Source organism: Mobula birostris, chromosome 1 (assembly GCF_030028105.1).
Source record: "Mobula birostris isolate sMobBir1 chromosome 1, sMobBir1.hap1, whole genome shotgun sequence".
In the NCBI taxonomy this organism is placed as follows: domain Eukaryota; kingdom Metazoa; phylum Chordata; class Chondrichthyes; order Myliobatiformes; family Myliobatidae; genus Mobula; species Mobula birostris.
The window spans coordinates 177,800,903-177,828,900 of record NC_092370.1 but is presented as its reverse complement, the minus strand read 5'-3'; the positions used below and the strand labels follow the sequence as shown (position 1 = coordinate 177,828,900).

The following is a 27,998-nucleotide window of genomic DNA, read 5'->3' as shown; positions in this document are numbered from 1 at the left end:
ATGATGGAATCAGATCTCTTAAGGAATGGATCCATGACTGGTAACAGCTCCAATCAAGAGGAGGGTCAGAGCCTTTTGAAAGTAGTATCAATTTCCATTATTACTGCTATTGTGAGCCTTGTAACAATAGTAGGTAATATTTTAGTCATTGTTTCATTCAAAGTGAACAGCCAGCTAAAGACAGTCAATAACTATTTCCTGTTAAGTCTAGCCTGTGCTGACCTCATCATTGGAATTTTTTCAATGAATCTCTACGCTTCTTATATATTAATCGGCTCCTGGTCGCTAGGAAATTTGACATGTGATTTGTGGCTTGCGTTGGATTACGTAGCCAGTAATGCCTCTGTCATGAATTTGCTCCTTATAAGCTTTGACCGGTATTTCTCAATCACACGGCCATTAACGTACAGGGCTAAGCGTACTCCCAGAAGGGCTGGTATCATGATTGGACTTGCATGGTTAATATCCTTTATATTGTGGGCTCCTGCAATTTTATGTTGGCAATACTTAGTTGGAAAAAGAACGGTTCCTTCGAATGAATGTCAGATACAATTTTTATCTGTACCTACTATTACCTTTGGCACGGCCATTGCTGCTTTCTACATCCCTGTGTCAGTGATGACGATATTGTATTGTCGCATCTATAAAGAGACCGAAAGACGCACTAAGGACCTGGCAGAATTGCAAGCATCAAACCTTGCCCCTGAAGATGAAGTAGTTGTTTCCAAAAGGACTCTGTTAGCATCCTGCTTTGGATGTGTAGGCCACAAGCTCACACACAGGGAAAGATCCCAAGTATCGTGGTCTTCAAACAGAAGCACAACAGTGACTCTAAGATCCACAAACATACAGAATGCCACAGATGAATGGTTAAAACATGACAATCAAGATTCTTTTGCAAACTACCCCATGTCAGAAGATGATGAAAGGCTCACCCCAAAATCTGCCTCCTTGGCATCACAAGGACAGAATCAGAATGATGAATACCCTGGAGAGGATGACACAACTGTGTCCTTGGAAGAGCCTCCTGCGATAAATAATTATGAAAATCAAAATTATTTGGTGACCCCTGTGAAAAAACAGAAGGATAAAAAGTACATCCCTTACAAAGGTAATAAAGTAGCTGTCAAAAATAGCAGCTCCTCATCCACCTCAGACACAAGTAATGGCTGCACTGAAATAAAAGTAACACCCCGCTCAACTGTTGAACCAGAAGTTCCATATATTAGAAATATGGATCCAAATCTCAGACTGCAGATCACCAAGAGAAAACGGTTGGTTTTGATTAAAGAAAAAAAGGCAGCGCAAACACTTAGCGCGATTCTACTGGCTTTCATTATCACATGGACACCGTACAATATCATGGTATTAGTCTCAACGTTCTGCTCATACTGTATCCCAACGTCACTGTGGCATCTGGGGTACTGGCTCTGTTACGTTAACAGCACAGTTAACCCCATGTGCTACGCTCTGTGTAACAAAACCTTCCGTACGACTTTCAAAATGCTGTTACTATTTCAATGGAAGCGGAAGTGAACTGTCTAGCCAGCAGCAAGTTACATCTTTAAAATATGAGATTAAAGCAGATATTGCATAGTTCTTCCAATGTTCCACCTGTAATTATTGACTACTCTTCAATAACTTTATTTGCAAAATATCGAACAGCCTCGACAGAACTTCTTCCTTATGATTAAAGAAACTGAACAGACCAAGCACTAACTGTAACCACATGGAATGAAGTCTAAGAACTGGCACTGAATTTTTTGTGGAAAATCACATGACACTGGTCACCATACCCTTGTTACTTCTCAAGCTACCTTGTCACAATGATAAACACTTCAACATTCAAAAGACTATTACACCAAGCGCAAATCAGAGTGCTTAAAGTTCTGAATTATAGGTCAAATAATGCCATAATGCATACCTTGTGCAGAGAAAGGATTGTTTCATTTACACTGAGGTGTCTGTTTTTTTTTGGTAACTTTTTTTACTGCTCTTCCCTTCCTTCCTTAAAAGCAGTACCAACTGACAGGTGGGGCTTCACAGCAATTGATATCCTACAGCTGTAAATGTGACTGAGGATCAGCAGGCCATTGCAATACTGGAAGGGGCAAAAGATGTGAACACAAGGCCAATTTAAACCACCTCACCACATGTGCACGTGAAGTCTCTATCCAACAGAGTTGCTGGATGGTGATCAGGAAATGAAGCTCCGAGTGAATTTTCACTCCCTGCAATGTTGTAATATGAATTATAATAATCAAACGCATTGCTCAGAGTTGGAGACCTCTTCCGAAAAATAAAGGGGTTCCATGTGGCAGTACTGGACCAGGTGGTTAACACAAAAACAAAATCAAAAATGCATAACAAGAGACCAACAAATTCAGTATGATAAATACAGAAAACGCCAAGAGAAACCAGAAACAGTCCAACACATTGCAGGATCCTGCAGCAGTTTAACTCAATCTGATTACTTACACAGGCACAATCAAGTGGCAACATAATTCAGCAAAATCTTGCTTTAAACTACAAACTCATAAAATAAACCATACCTTTATTTCATAAAGTGAGACCACAGAACAACACAGCATGGAAATAGGGCCTTCGGCCCATCATATCTGCACTGACCATCAAGCACACGTTTACACTAACACTTCACCGATCCCATATTATTCTCCCATATTACCACTAACCCCCTCCAGATTCCACCACTTACCGACCCCAGTGACAATTTAGTTTCCAATTAACCTAGGAACCTGGGTATCAGAAGTACATGCAGATACAAGGAGAACGTTGGAACTGAACCCTGTTCACTGGTCCTGCAAGGCCGTGGCACCACTATGCCACCTGTTCCACAAGGAACTCAATTACTTTGAAAGTGCTAGCTAAATGAGATATTTAAAATTTCACTTTGTCCCAAATTTGAGTTTAGTGTGCAGAGATGTATGTATTATACTAACTGGCACTGTCTGTCGAGGAAGATGCGAGGACGGGTGATACAGAATATGTAAAAGGTTGCATGGACACTAATAGAATGGTTTCCCATGTCGGGGCTGTTGTGATGCATGAACATTTTATATTTTAAACCTGGTCTGGTCTATATAAGTGTTCTGTCATATAGATTAAGATTACATCCAAAACTACAATATATTCCATTTTCCACTTCCATGAGCACAAATCAATTCAGTCAATAGTAATTACAAATGGAAATGTGCCTATAGTATATTTAGATATTGACTGACCGTCCTGCCTGTAATTTTGTTAAAATAGTTTTTTCAAATCAAAATAAAAATTAAATGCAGAAAACCTTGTTTTTTTAATTTTGAGTTTTGTTTTGTTCAAAACAATGTTGTTAGAACCAAGATCATTGCTAAAGTAGTGAATGTTTCAGTGCTTTTTGTTACCGTTAAAATACATTTGCATTGACAATGCCATTATCTTCAAAAGTATTTTATCAATTCTAGTGAACTGTATAAAGCTTTGGCATTCATTCACATTACTTGCAAAAAGCTTTATCGAATATACTTTCTTGATGTTAGGTTCCGGAACTGTTTTCTGAAATTCCAGAGGAAATGTCCAATGCAAAATTTAATAATTTTTACTCATTAAGAGGTATGGTATATACATGCATAAAAATAATCAGATTTTGGGTTCTTGTGACTACCTGACCTTAGCAGTGGTGTCAGTAGTAAAACTGTATCTTTCTAATTTAAACAATTCTTTCTTTGTCAATCTTAAAACGCTCCATGAGGGCATTTGTTGCCTATGATCTGCTTACATGCTAACTATTGACATGGCTGTTGACAAATCCTGTATGCTGATTGCTGAACTTCTAAACACCTGTTTCATAATTTACATCTAATACTGTTATATTTATTTGGCAAACTGAATGGAAAGCCTTTGTTACAAAACCGTCAGTATTGCAGATGTGCAGGTTTGTATATGTTTGTACAATTGTTGTATTGTTTCAATTTAATATTTTACCACAAATGTATCATATATCTTGTCAATAAAGTCAAGTTTAACATTCTCCTAATTCACAGCCATATGTGCAAAACCTACAAATAGACCTGTTTAAGATTCATTGATTTCTTTTTCATTTAAGTTTCGAAGAACAATTCTGTAAGATATTTTTTCTTTCAGTGGAAACAACTCGCCAAGAAAAAAATACAGCATTTTTTTTGCCCTGACAGTCAATCTTCTGAACCAAACATTCGTACAGTTAAACATCCACTGGAATTATCACAGCTGGGTCTCACATCTTCAATCACTTCCAAGAAAGATATTAATAAGAATCAGGAGCTGAATAAAATCTATTTTATTCTTTTGTATAGCTTGGAAACCTAATAAAACTTATAAAATTGCATCCACTGAAAATTAGATGCTAAAATTAAATTAATTAGGGAGTCCTTCATATTCATGATTAACATTTAAAATCTATTAAAGTGGAATAAAGATTCAGGAAATTATATACATAGTATATTTGGACTAAAACCAAACAACATATATAAAATATTTTAAATAATTACAAATATTGAACAAACCACAAATAGTTAAATAAAAGGAAACTTTCTCTTTTCTATTTTTCCATGTAGTCCTCCAATGGTCACTGGCATCAGTAGGTGATGGGGCTAACCTGGAGAGGCAGAACGTGTTGGTATTTTAAGATACACAAGTTGAGACATCCACATTTGACAATTCATGCATATAGGTTTTGGACTTACTGATGTTTAAACAGGCAAATGCTGGTGGTTCCATTCATAACTGCTGGTATTTAATGACAATCAAGCCGATGAAACAGAGAGTGTCATACATCTTAGCCAAATCATCACACACATGTATTATAATCAAATTATTTTATTCACAGAGGGAAAATAAACAAATAGATTTTTAAATTTTTACTTTATATCTAAATGCATATAAGAAAATTTGCCCTGGAAATAATTAAATTAATAGCACAGTTTATAGATTTGAGGAGAATTAATTTGTGCAGAGGACAAAGAATTGTTGTAATCATACATAGGTCATCTTGAAACTGTTGCTTGTTTTAATTTGCATTTTCTATACCTCTCACTGTCAGTAGGGATCTTAAGTTTGGTTTTTCAATTGGGTTTCACAACTTTTTGTTGATAAGAGATATGCTCTCTTTCAAAACATTATCAATATTGCATTATATTCATCTACAGGTAATGTTTATTTATTCAGCAGATACCCTCACCCAAAGTCATTTTCCCAGATATTTCAATATTGGATATAAAATGGCACTACGGCAACTTTGAATATGACACTACTTAATTTAATTTCAAGCTCTTCATTATTTTCATGCAAACAATTTCATTCTTCCATCTGAAGAGATTTGAGCTCCCACCACAAACAGAAACAATCATATTTCAAAACAACTATATTAATCACATCTTTTCCACATAAAAATTTACTCATGCAGGCAGTACGATGCTGTAGAGCGAATTACTAATCCAATTTGCTGAATTACATTGGACATGTTCTTTTACCAATCTTTCTGGTAAATAAGCCCAACATGCACTTATTCAAAAAAAAATCAATGAATTGTTGAACTTACAAATGAATTATTAGATTTATTTTCACTTAATTTTTGCACCATAGTTACAACTCATCACGCGAGGTACTGCTGCATTTGACTTCCCTGTTTTTAGGCTTTACCATCATCCATGCATACTTGCACAGGTTATCTTTATTACAATCATTCTGCCAGTAAATAACATTTTTTCTGTTTAGATTGGCTCCAGCACAGGCATTATACCACCATCCTCCACCTGGTATCCCATTGAGTTCCAGTTTGGCACAATTCCGATAATAGTTGTCATTATCACTATCTTTTGTGGTGAATTTTTGGTTGTCGTGAATATAAGCTTCTGTTTCTTTCGTCAAAGCATCAGTTGCAGTTCCACGATAAAGACCAAGTCTAATTTTATATCTGGATTCTTCGTCTTCAATGAAAAATGGGTCATATTCTCCCCACTTCACCTCTCCATTCATGTTGACTAATTTGATTCCCAAACTATATTCATTTGACCTGCTAGTGATTCTATGCATTAACTCATTGCCCAACCAATGATCACCATTAATAAAGCCAAATCCTTGCTTGTAGTCCTGCCATGTTCTGTCAAAGTCCAATGAGCTATTAACAGTGATGTGCTGGATTACCGTCCACCCACCATCTGCACTGTGCATGTCACAGTAAACAACAATAAGATCCTTCATTAACTGAATGACATAGAGGCCATCTTCAGCTTTGCTTTCTGACTGCTGAAAAATCTCATAACAGTCACTTGGAAAACCTGCACAACACAAAATGATTAGTACAACAATCAGTTGAGAAATTTTACATTTTTCATCTAGGAAAAATTCATTGGAAGAAAAGGAAAATGGACAATTTGTGAAACAAGTAGTCAGACATGTAACCGCATTAAACAAGGCCTTTTTTTGCAGGTGCTGATTTCTGTGGTTTACTCTGTGTTAATATAACATTAATACTAATTCTTACATCCCAATAGCTCTACTCTCTTGCTGCATTGTATTTTACTGCGGTAAAAGTACAAAAAAGGTATATATTGATCTGCACAACTATAATTATTGCCTCACAAGGACATATACAACATCCACACTGAAGCTAATTCAGACTTACCGCCTTGCTGTCTCAAATTGATGATATGAGCATAATCTTTAGAAGTTAAAAGATGTGCATTTCTGAGTTCCAATGATGATTCAGTGCTTATCAAGGTGGTACACTTCAGCAACATCAGAAGGGTAATGGTGAAAAGGCTCCTCAAATTCGTCACTAACATTGCGCTTGGATTCTTGGGAAAAAAAAGTAAGGTTAAAAAAAAGATTACATAAACCTTGTGTCAAAAATATGAATTAAACAATTTCCTATCCATACATTGTTGCCCCAGTGTACATGATCACTTTAAACTGGAGCACACTGGTTGGCAACATAAAGGTAACAGCTTTGGCCTCACCACCAGATGGTTTCAAACAGAGACTAGAAGCTATTTGTCAGTCCAGATTAATTGCTACAATTCTGATGAGATTCTTTTGTTCTGGCAAGAGTTCCTATGTAAAAGGCTTCATGGATCACCACATCAACTTTGGACGATAGGTACAAATTGATGTCTCACTTTGAGACTCTATCCAAGCAACTGGCTGGTAATAATCAATTTTTTTGGCATTGATTGTACAGAAACTGGCAGTGAATATAGAGAAATCATTACAGTGAAATAATCTATCAATTTAATGGAAATATGCAAAGAGTAAAAATTATTAAACTGTATAATTATTAACTCATTTATTCTAAGGTTTCAACTGGTACACTAATAATTGGTTCAGTTGTGTGAATTTAATCACTCAGATACAAATACTTCTACATACCATGCTTTTGTACGCATTCTGTGTGTAAATATCTACAGTATACAGTTTAGTTATCTATTGTTAAAGTGCCAATTACTTTAAAATCCTACTTTTCTAAACTGGTCCTCCAATCTAGTTCTAACAACCTAGATATTAAAAGGAAACATATGAATGTATCAGAACTTACCTTTCAATGTGAAGTAAATTCAGTTATACACACATAGCAAATCTCATCACAGCAGAAAGAATATATGTGAAGGAACTTGTCAGTACCTATTCATACCTTATTGTACTCTGGGAAGTGCTGACATTTCAGTTCAATGTACAATTAGTTCTCATTAGTTAGGGTGCGTTCAGTAACCAAAGTCTAACATGACAAGTTTACAGGATTTCAATTGCTATCTGTGCACTTTGAACTAGATTTGTGAAGAAAAGAATGTGTATAATAAAATACAATAGCTTTCTTGACCCCTGAGTATTCCGTAGTCAATGCCATTTCTCAAGGGAGGGCCACTGCCATAGTAAGGGAGATGGATTGGTCTCTATCAGCTTTGGACATCTGGACACTGCAATTTTTTCCCATTCTCCTTTACAAAACTACTCAAGCTCTGTCAGATTGCATGGGGATCATGAGTGAACAGCTCTTTTCAAGCCCAGCCACAAATTCTCAATTGGATTGAGGTCTGGGATCTGACTTGGCCACTCCAGGACATTAGCTTTCATGTTTTTAAGCCATTCCTGTGTAGCTTTGGCTTTAGGCTTGGGGTCATTGTCTCGCTGGAAAACAAATCTTCTCCCAAGTCACTGTTCTCTTGCAGACTGCATCGGGTTTTCCTCCAGGATTTCCCTGTATTTGCTGCATTCACTTTGCCCTCTACGTTCACAAGCCTTCCAAATTATTCTTATGTCTTATGGTCCTACCTTGTTTAGCAGCCTCATGTGAGGCACATCAAAGGCCTTCAGAAAAGCCAAGTAAACAACTTCCACTGATTTCTCCCTACATTCCCAATTTCGCTCTAGATTCTAATTTATCTATATGATGGGGGGGGGGGGGGGGGACTTAGAACCAAGTGATGTTCCAGCCTGGTTGAAGAAAAAGAAATAACTTTGGCTTAATGGACCACTCAAAAAACAAAGAGCATCTCTGAAAGGACAGCATAACCGCAATACCGCCATGAAATATTCAATTCAGTGTTGGGCATTAGTGCCCGCAGTACACATTCCTCTTGAGAAAAAGTTTCAAATGTCACATTTAATCATTTTAAAGAGGAAAGTGGAGTTTTCCTCCTCTGCATTTAGATATTCTAGGCTTTATAAAGGACGGACCAAAGGATGCCTCATGTTAAGACTTATTAGTTAGCACATCTGTGAGCATGACAATTCTACTTGCTTGCTAATGGGAATGCTGCTCCTGAGGCCAAAGCGCAATAAGGACTTGTCAGAACACGACATAGCACCACTGGGTTTATAGGTAAAGTAAAGATATAATACTTGGCCTGCATCATGACTTTCCTGTTAGTGGGAGATGTCAGTCGCTAAACTTTTAAACTATAAGATCATGACAGCTAGCAATAATACATATCTCTGCTAGAGGATATAGGGCTCACGTGCAAGGGTTAAGTTCGAAGTAAATTTATTGTCAAAGTACATATTTGTTGCCATATACTACCCTGAGATTCATTTTCAAAGAAACACAACAGAATCAATGAAAAACTGCACACAAGGACACACAAACAACCAATGTGCAAAAGAATCATGCAAGTACAAAAAAGGAGACAAAAACAAAATAATAATAAATAAATAATAAATATTGAGAACATGAGTTGAAAAGTCCTTGAAAGTGAGTCCACAGGTTGTGGAACTAGTTCAGTGTTCGGGTGAGTGAAGTTAGCCATTCTAGTTCAACAGCTTGGTAGTTGAATGGTAATACAGTAACTGTTCCTGAGCCTGGTATCGTGGGACCTAGGGTTCCTGTACCTCAGTAAGTGGCCATCAGCAAAAACAAAGCATGGACTGGTTGGTGGGGATTCTCAATGATGGATTCTGCTTTTCTACTACAGTGCTCCAGTGCAAGGAACTTAACCAATTTTGGTTGGAGAATCTGGACACTGGGACAGAACCTCAAGCAGGAAGCACCAGTCAAAATATCTAATGCCAAATAAAGTATAGAATGTGAAATAAACAAAAGTTGGTTTAAGAGAGATGGATAACCAGCATGACGGAACATTAGCTGGTCCTCCTCCCTCACAGATCCAGTGACTGGAATTTGATCCTGATCTTTGTGCTGTCTGGGTAGAGTTTGTAAATTTCTCCTTGCACCCATACAGAATCCTGTCAGGTACTCCAGTTTATTTCCAAGTTCAAGGAGGTGGTACTAAATTGACTTGGCTACTGTAAATTACTCCTTAATGCAGGTTGAAGCAAACTATATAGTTGGAACTGATGGGCAGGTGACAAAAAATAAATTGGAGGCTAAAGGGAAATAAGAGGGAGAAGGTGTCTAATACAACTCTTTGCTGGGAGCCCACATTGATTGATTGCTCAAATGTCCTTCAGTATTGTCATAGAGAAGGTTACATTAAGGAAGACAGTACAATTAAAATCTGAAGGGACAATCTGACAAATGGGGAAGTTCATTTTCAGTACTGCAGAAGATGCTTGGTATGTCCAAAGCTTACCATGTCCAAAGGTCACTGCAACAATGAACCTGCTATTTCACCTTTGAACGTGATGCTTCAGGGTGAGCATATCATTTTGAACAGCAACTTCTGGATTCCTTTGTTAAAGTAAGCATGTATTGTCACCATCTATGTCTAATTTATACTTTATTAATAGCAAACCAATCACAGCATCACCTATGATGTGATTGTCATAGAAAATACATGCCACAGTGCCACATAAAGGCAAAAATGATACAATTACAGATATGAATATCATGGCGCATCGTCTCCACCTACTGATATAACATGAGATAAATGAAGGGTAGAAAATAAGGAAAAATAATTACAAAGCACAATGAAGATATCAAGTAAACAAAATCACTGCACAATCTTTTCTTCACATTGTCCCACTTAGGCAAATAAGCAATGACATAGGTCGAGGATGTCAATCTATAAAGTAGTTTTAATAAATCATAATGCAATAATTTACTTGCAAAGAAACAGTCTCACCCAAAAATTTAGTTTGGTAAAATAATTAACTTCTGCAGTTAATTTCCTAAAAATTGCATTCATTGAACTTTTCTGTTGTTTGAAGAGCTAAAAACTTTCAGTGTTTTCCTGGAAAATAATCTAAAGTTTCACAAATTTACAATTGATTTCTTCAGGAATATTTAGTAATGATTGTAATTATAAGATATTTTAAAATAATTTTCATTCCCTTCAATGCTTCAGCTAATACTATCATTCAATATGGCACATAACAATATAGGTCAATAAAGTTCTTTACCTCAGCTGAGTTAACCCATAATAATAGTTCAGAGGGAAAGCCTATTAGTTATCCATTGATTTTGTATAAGATCATATCAAGCTAAAGAATCCATACCCTCTCTGGATATGCTAAGTTACTAACCAGCCTGGTGGTGGGAAGAGAAAATTATTTAATAAAGTAGATAAAGCCATAGAAAACCATTTGTACAATGACAAAATTGTTCAAAGGTTAAAGCCTACAAACAGAAATTCAAGAAAAGACTAAAATATTATAGCCTATAAAAAACGAAATTATAAAATTTGCCTGGTGGCCGCTGATGGAGTAACAGCTCTCTGCTGGTGCTCCCAACTTACTTACTTTTGTCTCCAACCTTTTGAAATACTACTGCTAGACAGGTTATTATATTACTATGACTACCAAAGAAGCTTTGGAAGCTATTACAGGTTCAATTCAAAAGCTTACTGAGGAGTTTCAACAGCTCAGAAAAGAAGCGTCGGCTGATTTGCAACAAATCAGCACTGAAATTAAACAAATAGGTGCGAAATTAGACGATATTCAAGCGACTCTAACCAAGTATGACAAGAAAATAAAGGAAAATGAAGATGGATGAGAAAATGGATGATTTGCAAAAGCTGTATGAAAAACAATCCAAGTCCAACGAAATACTGAGAGAGAAGATTATTGATTTGGAAAACAGAAGTAGGAGAAACAACTTACAAAACTTGGGACTTAAAGAGCAAACAGAAGGAGATAATCCTAAAGAATTCTTTGCAAACCTTTTGATGGAATTATTCCCTGATATAATAAAGTTTCTGTCTTTGATTGATCGTGCTCACAGATCACCTATCTATGGATCAACTTCAAAATCAAAACCAAGATCTAGAGCGCTCTAGGTTACTCCAAGGGGAACTGACAAGACAAACCAGCAGCCCACACTCAACCCCAAGGCTACTTATAGTCCAAGCCCCAAGTTGGAAATCAGGTGCCTATGATTAACTCAAACAAGGGACAGCTGGAAGACCCGGAGTCCTGAGTCCACAGACCGGACCGTGAACTGGAATGCGGACTTCACGGACCGGACCATGACAGTCTAAGCTTTTTTTTATCTGTATATTATTTAGTCTTGGTTGGAACAGTAAATAATCTTGAGTTCTCTGGAGCTGTTCGAACAGGCTTTCTAAGGGGATGTTTTCAGTGGGGGTAAATAGCGGTTGTTCTTTGACCAATTTTCTCTCTTTGGGAGGAGGGAGGGGTATAGGGAGTTCTTTATTATTGAAGCTGATTTGGGAATCTAATCAATTCTGTTGTTTAGCTAATATATCTCAAGATTTATTATTTAGGTTTAGTACACATTTCTCTGATTGCTACTTTAACCTTTCTTATAAATAGTTTTAAAATGGATCAAAGTATTAATTTACTTAGTTTTAACGTGAAAGGGTTAAATCACCCGATGAAAAGAAATAAGATTTTTGCCTGTATTAAAAAACTTAAGGTACCAATTGTTTTTGTTCAAGAAACCCATGTACGTAAGGGTGACAATTCACGCCTTTTTATTGATGGAGATGGTCTCATCTCCATTCATTGTTTCAGGTCAAAGCCAGAGCAGTTTCGATCCTTATAGATAATAAAGTTCCCTTTGTTCAACATAAAGTAATTTCTGATACTAATGGGCATTTTGTTATAGCATCAGGGAAGCTAAGGAACAAACTAATGATATTTGCCAATGTGTATGCTCCGAATATAGATGATCCAGGTTTTTCTGAGTGTTTTTTTCCCCATTTTTGCCAGATCTAAGACTGTACTCATTGGTGATGGGTGGAGACTTTAATTGTTGCTTAGATCCAGCTTTAGATCATTCATCTTCTAAACTAATGATACCAAGTAAATCAGCTGTGTTTATTAAATCTTTTTAAATGAAATGTGGTATTGTTGATGCTTGGTGTTTTTTTTTCATCCAGTAGACAAGGATTATTTGTTTTTCTCTCATGTCCATTATACATATTCCAGGATTGATTATTTTTTATTGATAGCAAAATGATTCCATCAGTTCAATCCTGTGAATATAAAGAGATTGCTGTCTCAGTTCACGCTCCTGTGCTCCTATCTTTAAGTATCCCTTGTCTTCTTCAAACAAATAGGTTTTGGCGATTTAATTTAACTTTATTATCTGATAAAGATTTTTTAAGGTTTATGGAGAGACAAATTACTCTTTTTTTTAAGAGAATACATTAGAGGAGACATCTAATCTTATCAGATGGGATGCCATTAAGGCATATATTACAGGACAAATTATTTCTTATTCAAAAAGATTCAAAAGATTCAAAGATTCAAAAAACTTTATTGTCATTCTAACTGTACATCAGCTCTGCAGGGCAGAATGAGACAGCATTTCTCAGGAGCAGTGCAATCATAACGTAACAAACGCAACGCTAAATAATAAACATAACAATAAATAGTAAAACACAACAGCCGCATGTCAGTTAAAATCAAGTTATAAGTGTCCAGTGCAAGTTAAAAGTGTCCAAAGCAGAGTCAGGTAGAGCAGCTATTTAGCAGTCTGACTGCCTGTGGGAGGAAGCTGTTTAGTAACCTTGTGGTTTTAGTATATTATACTGCAAGTATTAAGAAAAAAGCTAATAAAGAGAGAAGTGATTTAGCTAATCAGCTGAAACAATTAAACCAAGAGTATGCCTTGGCTCCAGAACCTGCCTTATATAAAAGACGTGTTGAAACTAAAACTAAATATGATCTCCTTTTAACCTATCCAATTGAAACGCAACTCCTAAAAGATAAAAGTCAATTTTATATTCATGGAGATAATTCAGGTAAATTATTGGCTGATCAAATTAAAACCTTTATAGCTGAACAGCAGATTAAAGAAATATGCAAAGCTAATGGTGATAGGACAACTGATTATTTAGAAATAAATGATACTTTTAGAGAATTTTATTCTAAAGTCTATAGTTCTGAATCTTCTAAAGATAACACTGTAATGAACAATTTTTTAGACCAACTAAACATTCCTACAATTTCTGCCGACAACAGAAAGTTGTTGGAACAACCTATTTCTTTTGAGGAAATTGTTAAGGCTGTGCCCTCATTACATTTGAGGAAAGCTCCGGGTCCAGATAGGTTTTCTGGAGAGTTTTACAAGATCTTTTCCTCACTGCTTATACCTCATTTATGTTCAATTTTTTTCGGATTCGTTCAAGTCGGGCAGACTCCCTCAATCTTCTTATGAGGCTTCTATTTCGCGTATCCTTAAAAAGAATAAGGATCCAACTGAATGCTCTTCTTATAGACCAATTTCTTTACTTAATGTTGATACTAAGATCCTATCTAAAGTTTTGGCCCATAGTATTGAAAATATTTTACCATCTTTCATTTCCGATAACCAAACTGGATTTGTCAAAAATCAATATTCTCACTTTAATATTTGTTGGTTATTAAATGTTACTTATTCTCCTTCTAACATGATATCGGAACGTGTGGTATCCCGAGATGCTGAGAAAGCTTTCACCAGAGTTGAATGGAATTATTTATTTAAAACTTTAGAAAAATTCAATCTTGGACCCGTTTTCATCCAATGGATTAAATTACTTTATTTAGCTCACTCTGCTAATTCTCATAATTCCAAACCATTTAAGCTTCAATGTGGCACTAGACAAGGCTGTCTGTTGAGCCTTTGACTTTTTGATCTCGCCTTAGAACCTTTAGCCATTTCCTTTCGAGAATCTAATTATATCACCGGTATTTTAAGGAGCGATAGTATTCATAAAGTCTTGCTGTACGCTGATGATCTGCTGCTATTTATTTCTAATGTTCAGACTTCGTTACCCCATGCGCTTCCTTTACTCTTCTGTTTTAGCCAGTTCTCAGGTTATAAATTAAACCTACATGAAAGAGAACTTTTCCCTTTGAATAATTTGATACCAACAAATTCTAACCTTCCTTTTCAAATTGTAAGAAACCAATTTACCTACTTAGGTGTAACAATTACTAAAAACTATAAGCGCCTATTTAAAGAAAATTTTCTTATCCTATTGAATCACGTAAAAAGGATACTATCAAGTTGGTCGCCTCTTTCGTTATCGCTGATTGGCTGAATTAACTCTATATTTCCTAAATTTATATACCTTTTTTAGGCATTGCCTGTTTTTATTCCTAAATCTTTCTTTGATTCTCTTGACTCTATTATAGCCTTTTATATATGAAAGAATAAGTGTTCTAGATTAAATAAAATTCATCTTCAGAAAGATAAAAAATATGGAGGATCAGCCTTACCAAACTTTAGATTTTATTATTGGGCAGTTAATATAAGAAATCTTACATTTTGGTTATATTACATTAGTCGTGAGGATTGCCTGATGTGGGTTTTTTTAGAAGCTAACTCTGTTAATAAATTTTCTATTATTTCTCTTCTTGGATCCTCACTTCCTTTGTCTCTGAGTAAATTAATTGATAATCTGGTAGTTAAACACACTATGAGAATTTGGATACAATTCTGAAAATACTTTGGTTTACTAAGGTTCTCTCTTTTAAGTCCCATTTTTTCTAATTAATTTTTTAAACCCTTTATGATTGATGTGGCTTTTAAAGAATGGAATAGATTAGGTATTAAAGTGCTTTCAGGACTTGCTTGTAGAGGGAAGTCTCTTTTTGCTTGAACACCTATCAACTAAATATAGTTTACCCAAAACTCATTTTTTTCGATACCTACAAATAAGAGATTTTTTACGGTCTCAAGTAAGTACATTTCCTAAAAGTCCTGATAAGAATCTACTAGATGTAATTTTTAATTTGAAACCTTTTTATAATGGATCTATATCTAATATTTATAATATGCTGTTGGGAATAAGAAGTGTTCCTTTAGATAAAATTAAAAATCTTTGGGAACAAGATTTACAGACTTCAATTTCTGAGGAAATTTGGAATCAAATTTTTAAATTGGTTAACACTTCATCGTTATGTGCCTGCCACTCTCTCCTACAATTTAAAGTGGCCCATAAGGCTGATATGACCAAGGATAAGTTGTCTCGTTTTTATTTAGATATATCTCTGTATTGTGATAAATGTAATAATGGAGAAGCTTCACTCATTCATATGTTTTGAGTCTTGTAAAATATTGGAAAGAAGTATTTCAAACTTCCTCGATACTTTTCAAAGTAAACTTTAAGCCTAATCCTTTGACCGCTTTATTTGGTATTGTTGGAGGAAAGGATATTATTTTGGAGTCATCTGACTTGCACATTTTGGCTTTTATTTCTCTTATGGCCAGAAGGACGCTCTTGCTTAAATGGAAAGATGCGGCCCCTCCTATTCACGCTCAATGGTTACGTGATGTGATATCATGTTTAAATTTAGAGAAGGTTCGATGTTCAATCTCTGAATCTAGCCAAGACTTGCAAACATTGTGGGGACCTTTTTTTGACTTATTTTCAAAACCTTTGATTTGCTGTTAAAGCACAGACGATGACTAATAATATTTTTTTCCTTTTTTTCTTTACTAATCAGCTTTGGCCTTGGTAGTGGGTTAGATTTTTTTAATATAATAAAATTACTATATTTCAATGTTAAGAATTAATTAATCTGTATGAATATAGGGTAAGGAGTCTTTATATGTGATTTAATATAATGTATTGATATATTTTTTCTTGTACTCCATATTCTTACGTGTAGAATTAATAATAAGAATATTGGAAAGAAAAACAATATTGTATAAAGTTGGTGCCAGCAGGCCAATTTTAATGTCCATTGGCTCTAATCAGCTTAAATCTTACCAAATAGTAATGATACCTTAAAATTGACAAATAAGCCATAAATGTGATACAGCAAAACTTGAATACGTGAGATACAAGACTTTAAAGTATTAAATATAAATATGTAAATGAATTAATGACACTACTCAATTTGCACCATCACACAAAGTTAAGATTTGTCTAAACTCATGTAATACTCTATAAAACATTATTGCAATATTATTTTTGGTATTGCATTCTTTCTTTTGAGATGTTGCAGCGTTGTTCCTAATTTGTTCTTGTTCATCCAGCATTCTTTCTGAATTATGCTCTTAAATTAGGATTTAATTTAATTCAGCCTCAAGTGACCAAAGTCATGTGGAACCTTAGATGCATGCATCAGTATTGTGAGCAAAATCTGCAAGAAATTTACTTTAAACTGATTAGCAGGGGAGAAGGGGAGAAGAGCAAATGGAATTCAATCCATTGATGAATGAGCTAACTTATTTAGAGAGGACAATCGAGGTAAGAGAAAGCTATAGAGGACCAAAGGAACTTTCAAATAGCCTCCCTACAGATCCCTGAAGATATGCAGAAGTGTTTTGATACTTACAAGGATATTATAAAATTCCAACTAAGCCAGGGGATTGCTGGTACAGGAGATTTAGCATACAGGAAAGATTTAACAGCTTCAGTTTGTTCTTTTAATAGACACTGAGAATTAATTGAAATTGCATTGTACGTGCTTTAGAGAAAGTGGGTTGGAATTACAGTGTCAGTAAATCGGGCATTTAGATTTAAAAGTATTTGAGGAGAACCACCTTCAGCCAGATGGTGGTGCAGGGTCCCAAATTAGTAAGTCAGTCACTCTTGCATAAAATTTGAAGCTGTGTTACGAGTATAACAGACTCAATTACAACAGATTCAGAACAAAACAAAAACCAAAAAGTACTGAAAACCTTTTTAAATGCTATCACTGAACTAAGCATATTAGCAGGTTTAAAATCTAACAAGCTGTTCAAAATCTTACAAGATAATTAATCTGCAGAAACAATTTCAACACATGGTGTAGCAGCAATCTCCTTTGAAGGCCTTGATATACTTGACAAGTCTAAATCTTAGTTTGTGCATATTCATATACTGAACATCCAGTGGAACGAGCTAAAATAGGTTAGCATCCTCGTACAATAATTTGGAAATGACTGTTTTTCAAGTACAAGGCATAACTTTGCTCCTCTCCCATTCCAACATGCTCAACAGAACACTGTGAAGATTGTTTGATGACTCCCCGGTATCCATGTAGTTAAAATAACAATCAACATTACAAAATGCAAAAAAAAACACTTCTGGGTAACTTAAGAGCAATAATTGTGCACTATGAAATACCCAGACTTCTGCAGAATTAGTCGGCAAGAGTCAGTGTATCAGCTGGCTGGTGGTGCAGTGGCATCTGCACTGGACTTCGAGGCGAATGGTCACAGGTTCGAATTCAGCCGGGTCCTTGCACGCTTTCCATCTGGCTGCATTAAGTGAGCAACTCGGCCTGGTAAAAAACAGGCACATGCTAAAGTAGCAGCAAGGTTGCTGCCCAAAGTGCCACAGGGCACAGAGAGGAATAACAAACACAAAACAAGTCAGTGTATCACAATGAGCAGATCATAATCCACAATGTATTCTAAATGCAAATAATTGCCTAATAACAGCATTTTTTTTTAGAAGGGACTCAAAATCATTGATCAACCATGCACAACTACAGGTTAAACTGAGGAAGACAGGCCCTGAAATGAAGCCTTACACTAACTTCTCTTTGCGTTAGTAGAACATTCTGCTACCATGAACTGCATTTCTTGAGGTATTTAGTAAAAGAACAAAGAAAATCCTTCAATTTATTGTCATTAGTGCACTCTATAAAAGCCAAAAGTTGCAGAAGGCCTGTGAAGGTAAAATGCTGCTCTCCCCGGTGCTCTCTCCTTCCACATGTAAACTTATGAGGAATGACTGAAAAGAATACTCAAGGTGCCAATGGAAGACCTCAGGAACATACAGGATACGAAGTGGAATTGTGAAATAAAATAATCTAAGACATTGCAACACCCACAAAATGCTGGTGGAACGCAGCTGGCCTGGCAACTTCTATAGGAAGTACAGTTGACATTTTGGGCCAAGACCCTTCATCAGGACTAACTGAAAGAAGAGATAGTAGAGATTTAAAAGTGGGAGGGGGAGGGGAGATCCGGAATGATAGGAGAAGACAGGAGGGGGGAGGGAGGAAGATAAGAGCTGGAAAGCATTGTTTTATAGTAGATCACAAAGACAGGACAAGAGGAAAAGGTTGAACATGGAAACATTAGAATAATAGTTCTCTATTATTTGAAAAACATTAGGAAAATTAATGTCACCCACTACGACAATTCTGTTGCTTTTCTATCTATCCATAATTTGTCTACATATCTGTACCATCTTCCACTGGCTATTGAGAGGCCTACAATTGAAATCCTCCCTGTGTGGCCTCAGTGGATGAATCTGCTGGATGCCTTCTCTGAGTGTCGCTGTGACATTCTCCCTCATTAGGAATGCAGCTCTCCCACCTCCCTTCCCCACCCGTCTAAAACATCAAAATCCAAGTATGGTGAGCTACCAGTCCTGTTCCTCTCGTAAGCAAGGATCAGAATTCAAAGTAAATTTATTATCAAAGTACATATGCCACCATATACAACCCTGAGATTTGTTTTCTTGCGGGCGGGACATACTAGGTAAATCCAAGAAATATAACAGAATCAGTGAAAGACCGCACGCAAAAGGACTAACTACCAATGTGTAAAAGACAAAAGAAAAATAAATACAAATAATAACATATTGAGAACATGAGATCAAGAGTCCTCGCAAGTGACACTGATCATTGATGGGGTGAGTGAAGTTATCCCTACTAATTCAAGAGTCTGATGTTTGAGGGGTAATAACTGTTCCTGAACCTGGTGGTGTGAGTCTTGAGGCTCCGGTACCTTCTTCCTGATGGCAGCAGCAAGAAGAGAGCATGGCCTGTGTGGTGGTGGACGTCCTTGTTGGATGCTGCTTTCCTGCTACAGCATTCTGTGTAGATGTGCTCAATGGTGGGGAGGGCTTTGCCCATAATGGACTGGGTTGTATCCACAACATTTTGTAGGACTTTCCGTTCAAAGGCATTGGTATTTCCATACCAGGCCGTGATGCAACCAGTCAATATACTCTCCACCACACAATATACTGTACTTTGCAACCACCTGTGATTCGGTCTGGAACAGTGGTGTTGTCAGCAAACGTAAATATGGCATTGGAGCTGTGCTTAGCCTCACAGTTGTAAGCATAAAGCAAGTAGAGCAGGTGGCTAAGCACACAGCCTTGTGCTGATGGAGATTGTGGAGCTGTTGTCAACTTGAACTGACTTGGGCCTACAAGTGAGGAACGAGGATCCAATTGTACAAAGAGACATTGAGGCCACGGTATTGAAGCTTCTTGCTTAGTTTTGAGAGGATGATCGTACTGAATGCTGAGCTGCAGTCAATAGAGCATTCTAGTGTTCCAGGGTTGAGTGAAACGCCAATGAAATGGCATTTGCTGTGGAACTTTGGTGCTGGAAGGCAAATTGGAGCTGATCCAAGTCACTTCTCAGGCAAGAGTTGTTAAGTTTCATCACCAACCTCTCAAAACACTTCTTCGCAGTGGTTGTAAGTGTTACTGTACAATAGTAGGCAGGCTACCACTTTCTTCCCGTGTAATTGAATCCTGCTTGAAGTCGGTGAGTACCTTAGACTGCCAAACTGAGAAGTTAAAGATATCGGTAAACACTCCACCAATTGATCAGCACGGATCTTTAGTACTCAGCCAGGTACCTATCTAAGCCAGTTGCTTTCTGTGGATTCACCCTCCTGAAGGATAATCTCATGTCAACCTCACAGACTGACATCACAGGGTCATCAGGGGCTATGGGAGCTCATGAAGGTTCCTCCATGTTTTAGCAAGTCTTAGTGATGGCCATAACATCTTAGCATGGTGTACTTACTGGAAAACCATAGGACATATGAGCAGAATTAAGCCACTTGGTCCATTGAGTCTGCTCTGCTATTCCATCATACTGATCTTTCCCTCTGAACCCCATTCTCCACCCACATAACCTTTGACACCCTTACTTATCAACAGCTGAGACAGATGGGGGAATGGACAAAGAAGTAGCAGATGGAATATAACGTAGGAAGTTCATTGTCATGCACTTTGGCAGAAGGAATAAAAGTGCGGACTGTTTTCTATATGGGGAGAAAATTCAAAAATCAGAGATGCAAAGGGACTTGGGAGTCCTCATGCAGGATTTCCTAAAGGTTAACTTGAAGGTTGAGTCAGTGGTAAGGACTGCAAATGTAATGTTAGCATTCATTTTTAAAGGACTAGAATACAAAAAGCAAAGATGTAATGCTGAAGCTTTATAAGGCAGTCGTCAGATGACACTTGCAGTATTGTGAACAGTTTTGGGCTCCTTATCTAAGATGATGTAATGGCATTGGAGAGAGAATTATCCCAGAAATGAAAGGGTTAACATATGAAGAGTATTTGTTAACTCTTTCCCTACACTCACCGAAGCTTAGACGGTGGGGGGGGGGGGGGGAAGAATCTCATTGCAACCTATCGAATACTTAAAGTCTGGATAAAGTGGATGCAGAGAGAATGTTTCCTATAGTGGGCGAGTCCAGGTCCAGAGGGTACAGCCTCAGAATAAAAGGTACTGTCTATTTAGAGCACAGATGAAGAACAATTTCTTTAGCCAGAAAGTGATGAATTTGTGGCATTCATTGTCTCAGCCAGCTGTACAGGCCAAGTCATTGGGTATATTTAAGGCAGAGGTTGATAGGTTCTTGATTAATCAGTGTCAAAAGTTACGGGGAGAAGGCAGTACAGAGTTGAGACGGATAATGAATCAGAAATGATGGAACGGCATAGCACACTGGATGTGCCGAATGGCCTAATTCTTCTCCAATATTTTATGGTCTTCTCAACCTCCGCTTTAAATATATCCAATGACTTGGTCGCCACAGTTGTTTGTGGCAATGAATTCAACTGATTGACCAACCTCTTGCTACAAAAATTCCTCATCTTGTTCACTGTAATACTCATACATCCGATTTTAGTTTCTCCCTCTCAAATTGCAAAGTCAATTCTATTACACTGATCCAGGCTCCATGTCCATGCTATTATCTACTTTACCATAGTGATAACAGCCACAAAAGTCATCAGGTTAGAAGTCAAAACAAAAACATACTCAAGATGTTTAGATGCTATGAACAGAAAATGCAATTTCTCGGGAGGATTGTCATATATGAAACAAGAGGTTTCTGTCATCTGCAATTAAATTTGTGAAATGTTGTACCTCTATTAAATGGGAGCAAAACAGAACCTTGTTATCAGGAGAACAAATTCCAAATCATTCAAAGTGGCTATTAATAATACTATAATGATCATACCAAAAGTCAGAGCCTTATGTCGATCTTGTATTATTTTATTTTGTGCACTTGGAAATATACTGTACATAGCTCAGAAACAGTTATCTTCAATATACTTTCATGAATTTTTGACCTTCTTGTACAACAGAAAATGAACAAGGATTTGAAATATTTTTATATTACTTTCATTTCTTGCACAAACTTTATATGTATTAAAAATACTTACCAAAAGTTGCAGTAAATAAACTAGGATATTATGTTGCATTACATTTTAATTTAATTATAATAAATCTTCCAAATGTACTAGTCACTGCAAGCACACAGAATTTTTGATGTTTCAAAATATACATAAACACCAAACCCTTGTCTTCAAGAAGTCATGTTATTTCTCAGATTTTTTTTTGCCTTGTGAACAGTTGAGTGTTCTACCAGTGATTTCTCTTCAGAGCACAGATAGACAGTGTATTAACCTCGAATTATGTTCCAAAGGACTACCTCCTCTTTACTGCACCACTCTTCCCAGCCTTATTGCCACTTCCAGACTTAGATGATTTAGAAGAGAAGAGGCGAGTCATAAACTCTGAAACATCTGGTAACTCGTGATTTGGGTTCAGCATGTTCATGGACTGCTCCATCTCCTAGGACAGAAAACAACCACATGCTGTTACAATGCTTCATAAAGTACATGCAAATAAATTCAATGACACTAAATAAAGCTTTTAGGAACACTGAATACAGAAGTCATTTGAGTTTGGGCCAGCAACACGCACACACCCGTCTCAGTGTATCAACGTAAACACTGACCTCTGGCAACAAACAGAAGCTAGAACCCCACCATACAATATAGTGCAAGACCCCACAGAAATGTTGCCAGATGGGGCACTGCTTGACAGACGGAAGTGGTGCACTCTCAACAGAGCGAGAGCGGGAGTTTGTAGGACGGGAGACAATATGGTGAAGTGGAGTTTAAAGACCAGCGAATCCTGTGAGTGTGGCGAAAGGGTGCAAAACATGTTCTTCGCAACTGCCCACTCTCACCTGATTTAGCTGACATTGACCTGCTCAACATCAACCAAACAACACTAGAGTGGCTGGCTGTCTGATGTGACAAGCTATGATGATGCACATAAACATTGTGAAATACTGAGACACTTTCAGAGACAAATCCGAAATTAACAAAAAAGATTCCAAACACTACCATGCAGTTTAGAGAAACAAATATTCTTTTACTTTTATTTGTTCTTATAAAATAATGCCTCATTTTTGACCTTACATAGAACAGTAACCATTCTGATTTAACAAGGAAAGACAGGCTGGATTAAACAAAACAAAACAGATTAAGTTACAGTCACAGGAAATAAACTACTTATTCATGCTTCAAGTAATAGTTGGTGGTTCAAAACATTTGAAATCGATAAAATTGAATATACAAATTAAAGCCAATTAAGCAAGGAGCAAACAACTAAATGCATCTTAAACACTCAGCATTTAACAACCAAATTCCAGAAAGCTGAAGGTGGCTAATGTTGTGCTTTTATTTAAGAAAGGCTGCAGACCTTTGAACTACAGACCAGTAACCTAATATTGCTGGTGGGCAAGTTATTTGAGGGCATTCTGAGAGACAAGATCTACATGCATCATGAAAGAAAAAGGACTGATTAACAACGATCAGCATTGTTTTTTGTGGGAAATTTGACACATTGACACATGAATTTGACTGAATTGTTTTGAAGAGGTGACCATATCGACAGATGACAACAGTAATGCATTAGACAACGTCTGCATGGACCTTAGCAAAGCTTTTGACAAGGTTCCACATGGTAGACTGGTCTATAAGGTTAGATCACATGGACTTGAAGGCAACCTGGCCAATTGCTTACAAAATTGACTTGATGCTGGGAGATAGAGGATGGTGGTTGAGGGCTATTTTCCAGACTGGAGGTCTGTGACCATTTGTGTACTTGCAATCAGCATCAGATCTAATATCACTGGCATACATCATGAAATTTATTTTGTGGCAGCAATGCATACTTTAAAAACTATAAAGTACAGTATCTATATTAAAAAATTAAAGTAGTGCAAAAAGGGAGGGACAAAATGTGGTGTTCATGGGCTTACTGTCCATTCAGAAATCTGATGGCAAAGGGGAAGAAGCTGTTCCTGAAATGTTGAGTGTGTGGTTTCAGGCTCCTGTACCTCTTCCTTGATAGTAGCAATGAGAAAAGGGCATATCCTGGGTGATGGATGCCCTTAATGACAGATGCTGCCTTATTGAGGCTTCACCATTAGAAGGTGTCTTCATTTGAAGCTGGCTAAGTTTACAACTTTCCTTGGCTTGATCCTATGCAGAGGCCAATCCATACCAATTAGAAGGCTCTCCACATTACATCAATAGAAAACTGCCAGTGTCAATGGTGACATACGAAGTCTCCTCAAATTCATAATGAAATATAGCCACTGTTGTCATCAATACACTGGGACCAAGATAGATCATCAGAGTTGTTAACGCCCCTGTCAACTTACCCTTCCTGAAGTTCACAATCAATTCTTTGGTCTTACTAATGTTAAGTGCAAAGTTGTTACACCACCACTCAATCAACTGATCTCTCACTCACATATGCCTCCTTATCACTATCTGAAATTTTGCCAACAATAGTGTTATTGGCAAATTTATTGATGGCATTGGAGCTGTGCCTGGCCAGAGTCATGAGTGTAGAGTGAGTAGAGCAGTGAGCAAAGTACACATCCTTGAGGTGCAATAGTGTTGATTGTCAGCAAGATGTTATTTCCAATTCACACTGACGATGGTCTTCCAGTAAGGAAGTCAAGGATCCAGATGCAGAGGGAGGTACAGAGGCCTAAGTTTTGGAGCTTGTCAACTTGAGCTGAAGATATGATTGTGTTGAACGCTGAGCTGTAATCAATAAACAGCAGCATGACATAGGTATTACTGTTGTCCAGGTGATCCAAAGCAAAGTGGAAGGCAGTGATAATGCATCTGCTATAGACCTATTGTGGCGATAGGCAAACTGGAGGTCCAGGTTGCTTTTTTAGGCAGGAGTTGATTCTTGCTATGACCAACCTCTCAAAACATTTCATCACAGTAGATAGGAGTGCCACCGGGTGATAGTCATTAAGGCAGCACACCCTGCTCTTGGGCACTGGTATGATTGTCACTGTTTTGAATTGGGTGGGAACCTCCCAATGCCGCAGTGATAAGATTGAAGATGTCCTTGAACCCTCCTGCCAGTTGGTTGGCACAGGGGTTGATGGTGTACAGGGCCAAGGTTCACCCTCATGAAAGATGATCTGATATTGGCTTCTGCGACAGTGATAGCAGGGTCACCACATGAGCAGGGATTTGCACAGGTGTAATTTTATTCTCTTTCAAAGTGTGCATTAAAGGCATTGAGCTCATCTGGGAGTGAAGCATCACAGGCATTCATGATGTTCGGTCTCGTTTTGTAGGAAGTAATGGCCTGCAAACCCTGCCAGAGCTGATGTTCATCCGATTCCATCTCTAACCTCAAGCAAAATTGTTTTTTTTGCTCATAAAATAGCCTTCTGTAAGCCATACATGCACTTCTTGTATATCTCTGGATCACCTAGCCTGAATGCCACAGATCTAGGCCTCAGAAGACTATGAATCCCTGGCTCGTCCACGGCTTTTGGTTTGGGCATGTCTGGCATGTTCTTGACGGCGCACACACACATCCACACAGGTCTTAATGAAGTCAGTGACAACTGTGGCATATTCATTTAGATTCAAACATGAATCCTTGTCTCAAAGCAGTCCTGTAAGCTTTCCTGTCTCCCTTGACCATACTTTCTTGGTCCTCATCACTGGCGCGGCAGTCTTTTGTTTCTGCATATACGCTGGGAGTAGAAGCCCAGCCAGGTGATCGGACTTTCCAAAGTGTGGGTTTGGGATGGCACGATAAGTGCTCTTGATTGTGGTATAACAGGGTCAAGTGTATTGGCTCCTCTGGTTCCACAGGTGATATGTTGGTGGCATTTGTTCAGAGACTTCTTCAAGCTGACCTGGTTGAAATCCCCCACATTGATAGGGAAGGCATCCGGGTGCATTATTTCATGCCTGCTGGTTACGGGGCTTAGCTCCTCCAGTGCTTGCCTGACGCTGACCTGAGGTGGAATGTACACCGCTACCAGGATGATGGTAGAAAATTCCCTTGACAGATGAAAAGGACATTTGACTACAGGATGTTCCTGGGTGGGTGAGCAGGACCAAGACAGAACCGCCACATCTGTGCACCATGATGAGTTAATCATAAAGCATACTCCACCTCCTCTGCCTTTGCAGAAAATGGTGAAGCCATCGATCTGCAGTACTGCATCTGACATGGCGGGGGATAGCCATGCTTCCATCAAGCAAAGTACACAGCCGTCCCTGACGTTTGCAATCTTGCTCTGAGGTTTTCAATTTTTTCCCCAGAAGCCTGTAGGATCTCCAAATAGGATAGTTGGGACTGGGGGGGTCTAAAGTCTCTGTATTTCAATCGTACCTGTAGACTAGCTTGGCTTCCGCGCTTCCATTTTCTTAAATGGGAACTGCAGTCTGCCATCTATTGATCTTGAGTACTGATAGATTTTTTGTTAATATTTTAAAACAATGTTGCCTACTGAAATACCCATGAGTGTGGTTATAGGCTTAGCTGTGGTAGACCTGATTGGGTTTCTTGATGATTCCCATGAAAGTTGCAAATGAAAAGAGTCGCCGATTATCAGCGCGATCTTGATGTGCTGTGTCCATTGTTGTCATTTTTATTAATGATTGGGATGAGACTTCAGGTTGTGGGATCAGAAAGTTTGCAGAGGATACTAAAATTGGTGTATAGAAGACATTTCATTAAAAGTGAGGATACAGGCAGATAAAATAGTGAAGAATATATTCATTGATCGGAATATTGAAGTTGGGATGTAGTGCTAAGCTGTACAACTGTGTACAGTTCTGGTCACCTATTACTGGAAGATGCCATTAGACTGAAAGGATGGAAAAAAGACTACAAGAATGCTACTGGGACTGAAGGGTTTGAGTTACAAGGACAGGCTGGAAAGGTTCTTACTTTTTCTTCCTGGAGCATAGGAGCCCAAGTGGAGACTTTATATAACTTTGTAAAATTATCAGGGGCATAAATATTATGCATAGTCGCAGGGAAAGGGAGTCCATAGCTAGATGTCTTAGGCTCAAAGTGAGCAGAAGACTGAAAAGGGACCCGAGGGGCAACTTTTTTCACAGAGAGTGACCTATACATAGAACTAGCTACCAGAGGAAGTAACAGGGAGAGGTTTAGAAGGATGTGGCCTGGATGAAGAAGTGGTGGGATGGGTTATTCCTTCAGCGGTTTGATTGGGGCACGACTGCGCAAGCGCATGGATGTCAGCCAGTTAGAACAGCGAGAAGAGTTTAAAAGGAGACAGCTTAATAAAGTGGGCAACAGAGTAGAGGGAAACAGAGTAGGAGGACTTTGGCTTAATGGGGCTTCAGCGATAACGAGTTGAAGCAAAGTAGGTTGCCTGTGTAGAATACATACAGGAAGAATGTGTGTGAGGCCGGTGTTCTGTGCTTGGGTGTCAGACGTGGAAAGTCTTGGAGACTCCCAGCCTCCCGGACGGCCACATCTGCGCCAGATGCATCGAGCTGCAGCTCCTTAAGGACCATGTTAGGGAACTGGAGATACACCTCAATGATCTTTGTCTGGTCAGGGAAAAATGAGGTGACAGATCGGAGCTATAGGCAGGTAGTCACACCGGGGCCTGGGGAGACAGATAAGTGGGTAACAGCAAGGAGAGGGAAGGGCAGGAGTCAGAGGCTAGAGAGCACCCCTGTGGCTGTACCCCTTGACAATAAGTACTCCTGTTTGAGTACTGTTGGGGGATGGCCTACCAGGGGGAAGCAATTGTGGCCGTGCCTCTGACACAGAGTCTGGCCCTGTGGCTCAGAAGGGTAGGGAAAGGA

General features: G+C 38.0%; 3 protein-coding genes across 3 annotated transcripts in view; 1 reads left to right on the top strand and 2 right to left on the bottom strand.

The window, feature by feature from the left end:
* On the top strand, positions 1-1,536 carry chrm5b (cholinergic receptor, muscarinic 5b). Its single transcript, XM_072278189.1, has one exon. It carries the CDS (start codon positions 1-3, stop codon positions 1,534-1,536), a length of 1,536 nt encoding a protein of 511 aa, XP_072134290.1.
* A 4,086-nt stretch (positions 1,537-5,622) lies between these two features.
* LOC140209678 (fibrinogen-like protein 1-like protein) lies at positions 5,623-6,824 on the bottom strand. Its single transcript, XM_072278083.1, has 2 exons — positions 6,665-6,824; positions 5,623-6,317 (listed from the first exon to the last, which is right to left on the bottom strand). The coding sequence occupies exons 1-2, from the start codon at positions 6,822-6,824 to the stop codon at positions 5,623-5,625; spliced, it is 855 nt and encodes a 284-aa protein (XP_072134184.1).
* A 15,232-nt stretch (positions 6,825-22,056) lies between these two features.
* Positions 22,057-27,998, bottom strand: part of emc7b (ER membrane protein complex subunit 7b) — a 22,773-nt gene continuing 16,831 nt past the window's right edge. Inside the window, exon 5 of the mRNA XM_072266723.1 lies at positions 22,057-22,659. Coding sequence (XP_072122824.1) covers positions 22,513-22,659 — 147 coding nt within the window. The 3' untranslated portion in view covers positions 22,057-22,512. The remainder of the gene's footprint in view (positions 22,660-27,998) is intronic.

Coding starts and splice junctions, on each gene's coding strand:
- chrm5b (XM_072278189.1), top strand. CDS start 1: ATGATGGAATCAGATCTCTTAAGGAATGGATCCATGACTGGTAACAGC.
- LOC140209678 (XM_072278083.1), bottom strand. CDS start 6,824: ATGTTAGTGACGAATTTGAGGAGCCTTTTCACCATTACCCTTCTGATG. Junction 6,318..6,664: donor CAATTTGAGACAGCAAGGCG/GTAAGTCTGAAT, acceptor TGTGTTGTGCAG/GTTTTCCAAGTGACTGTTAT.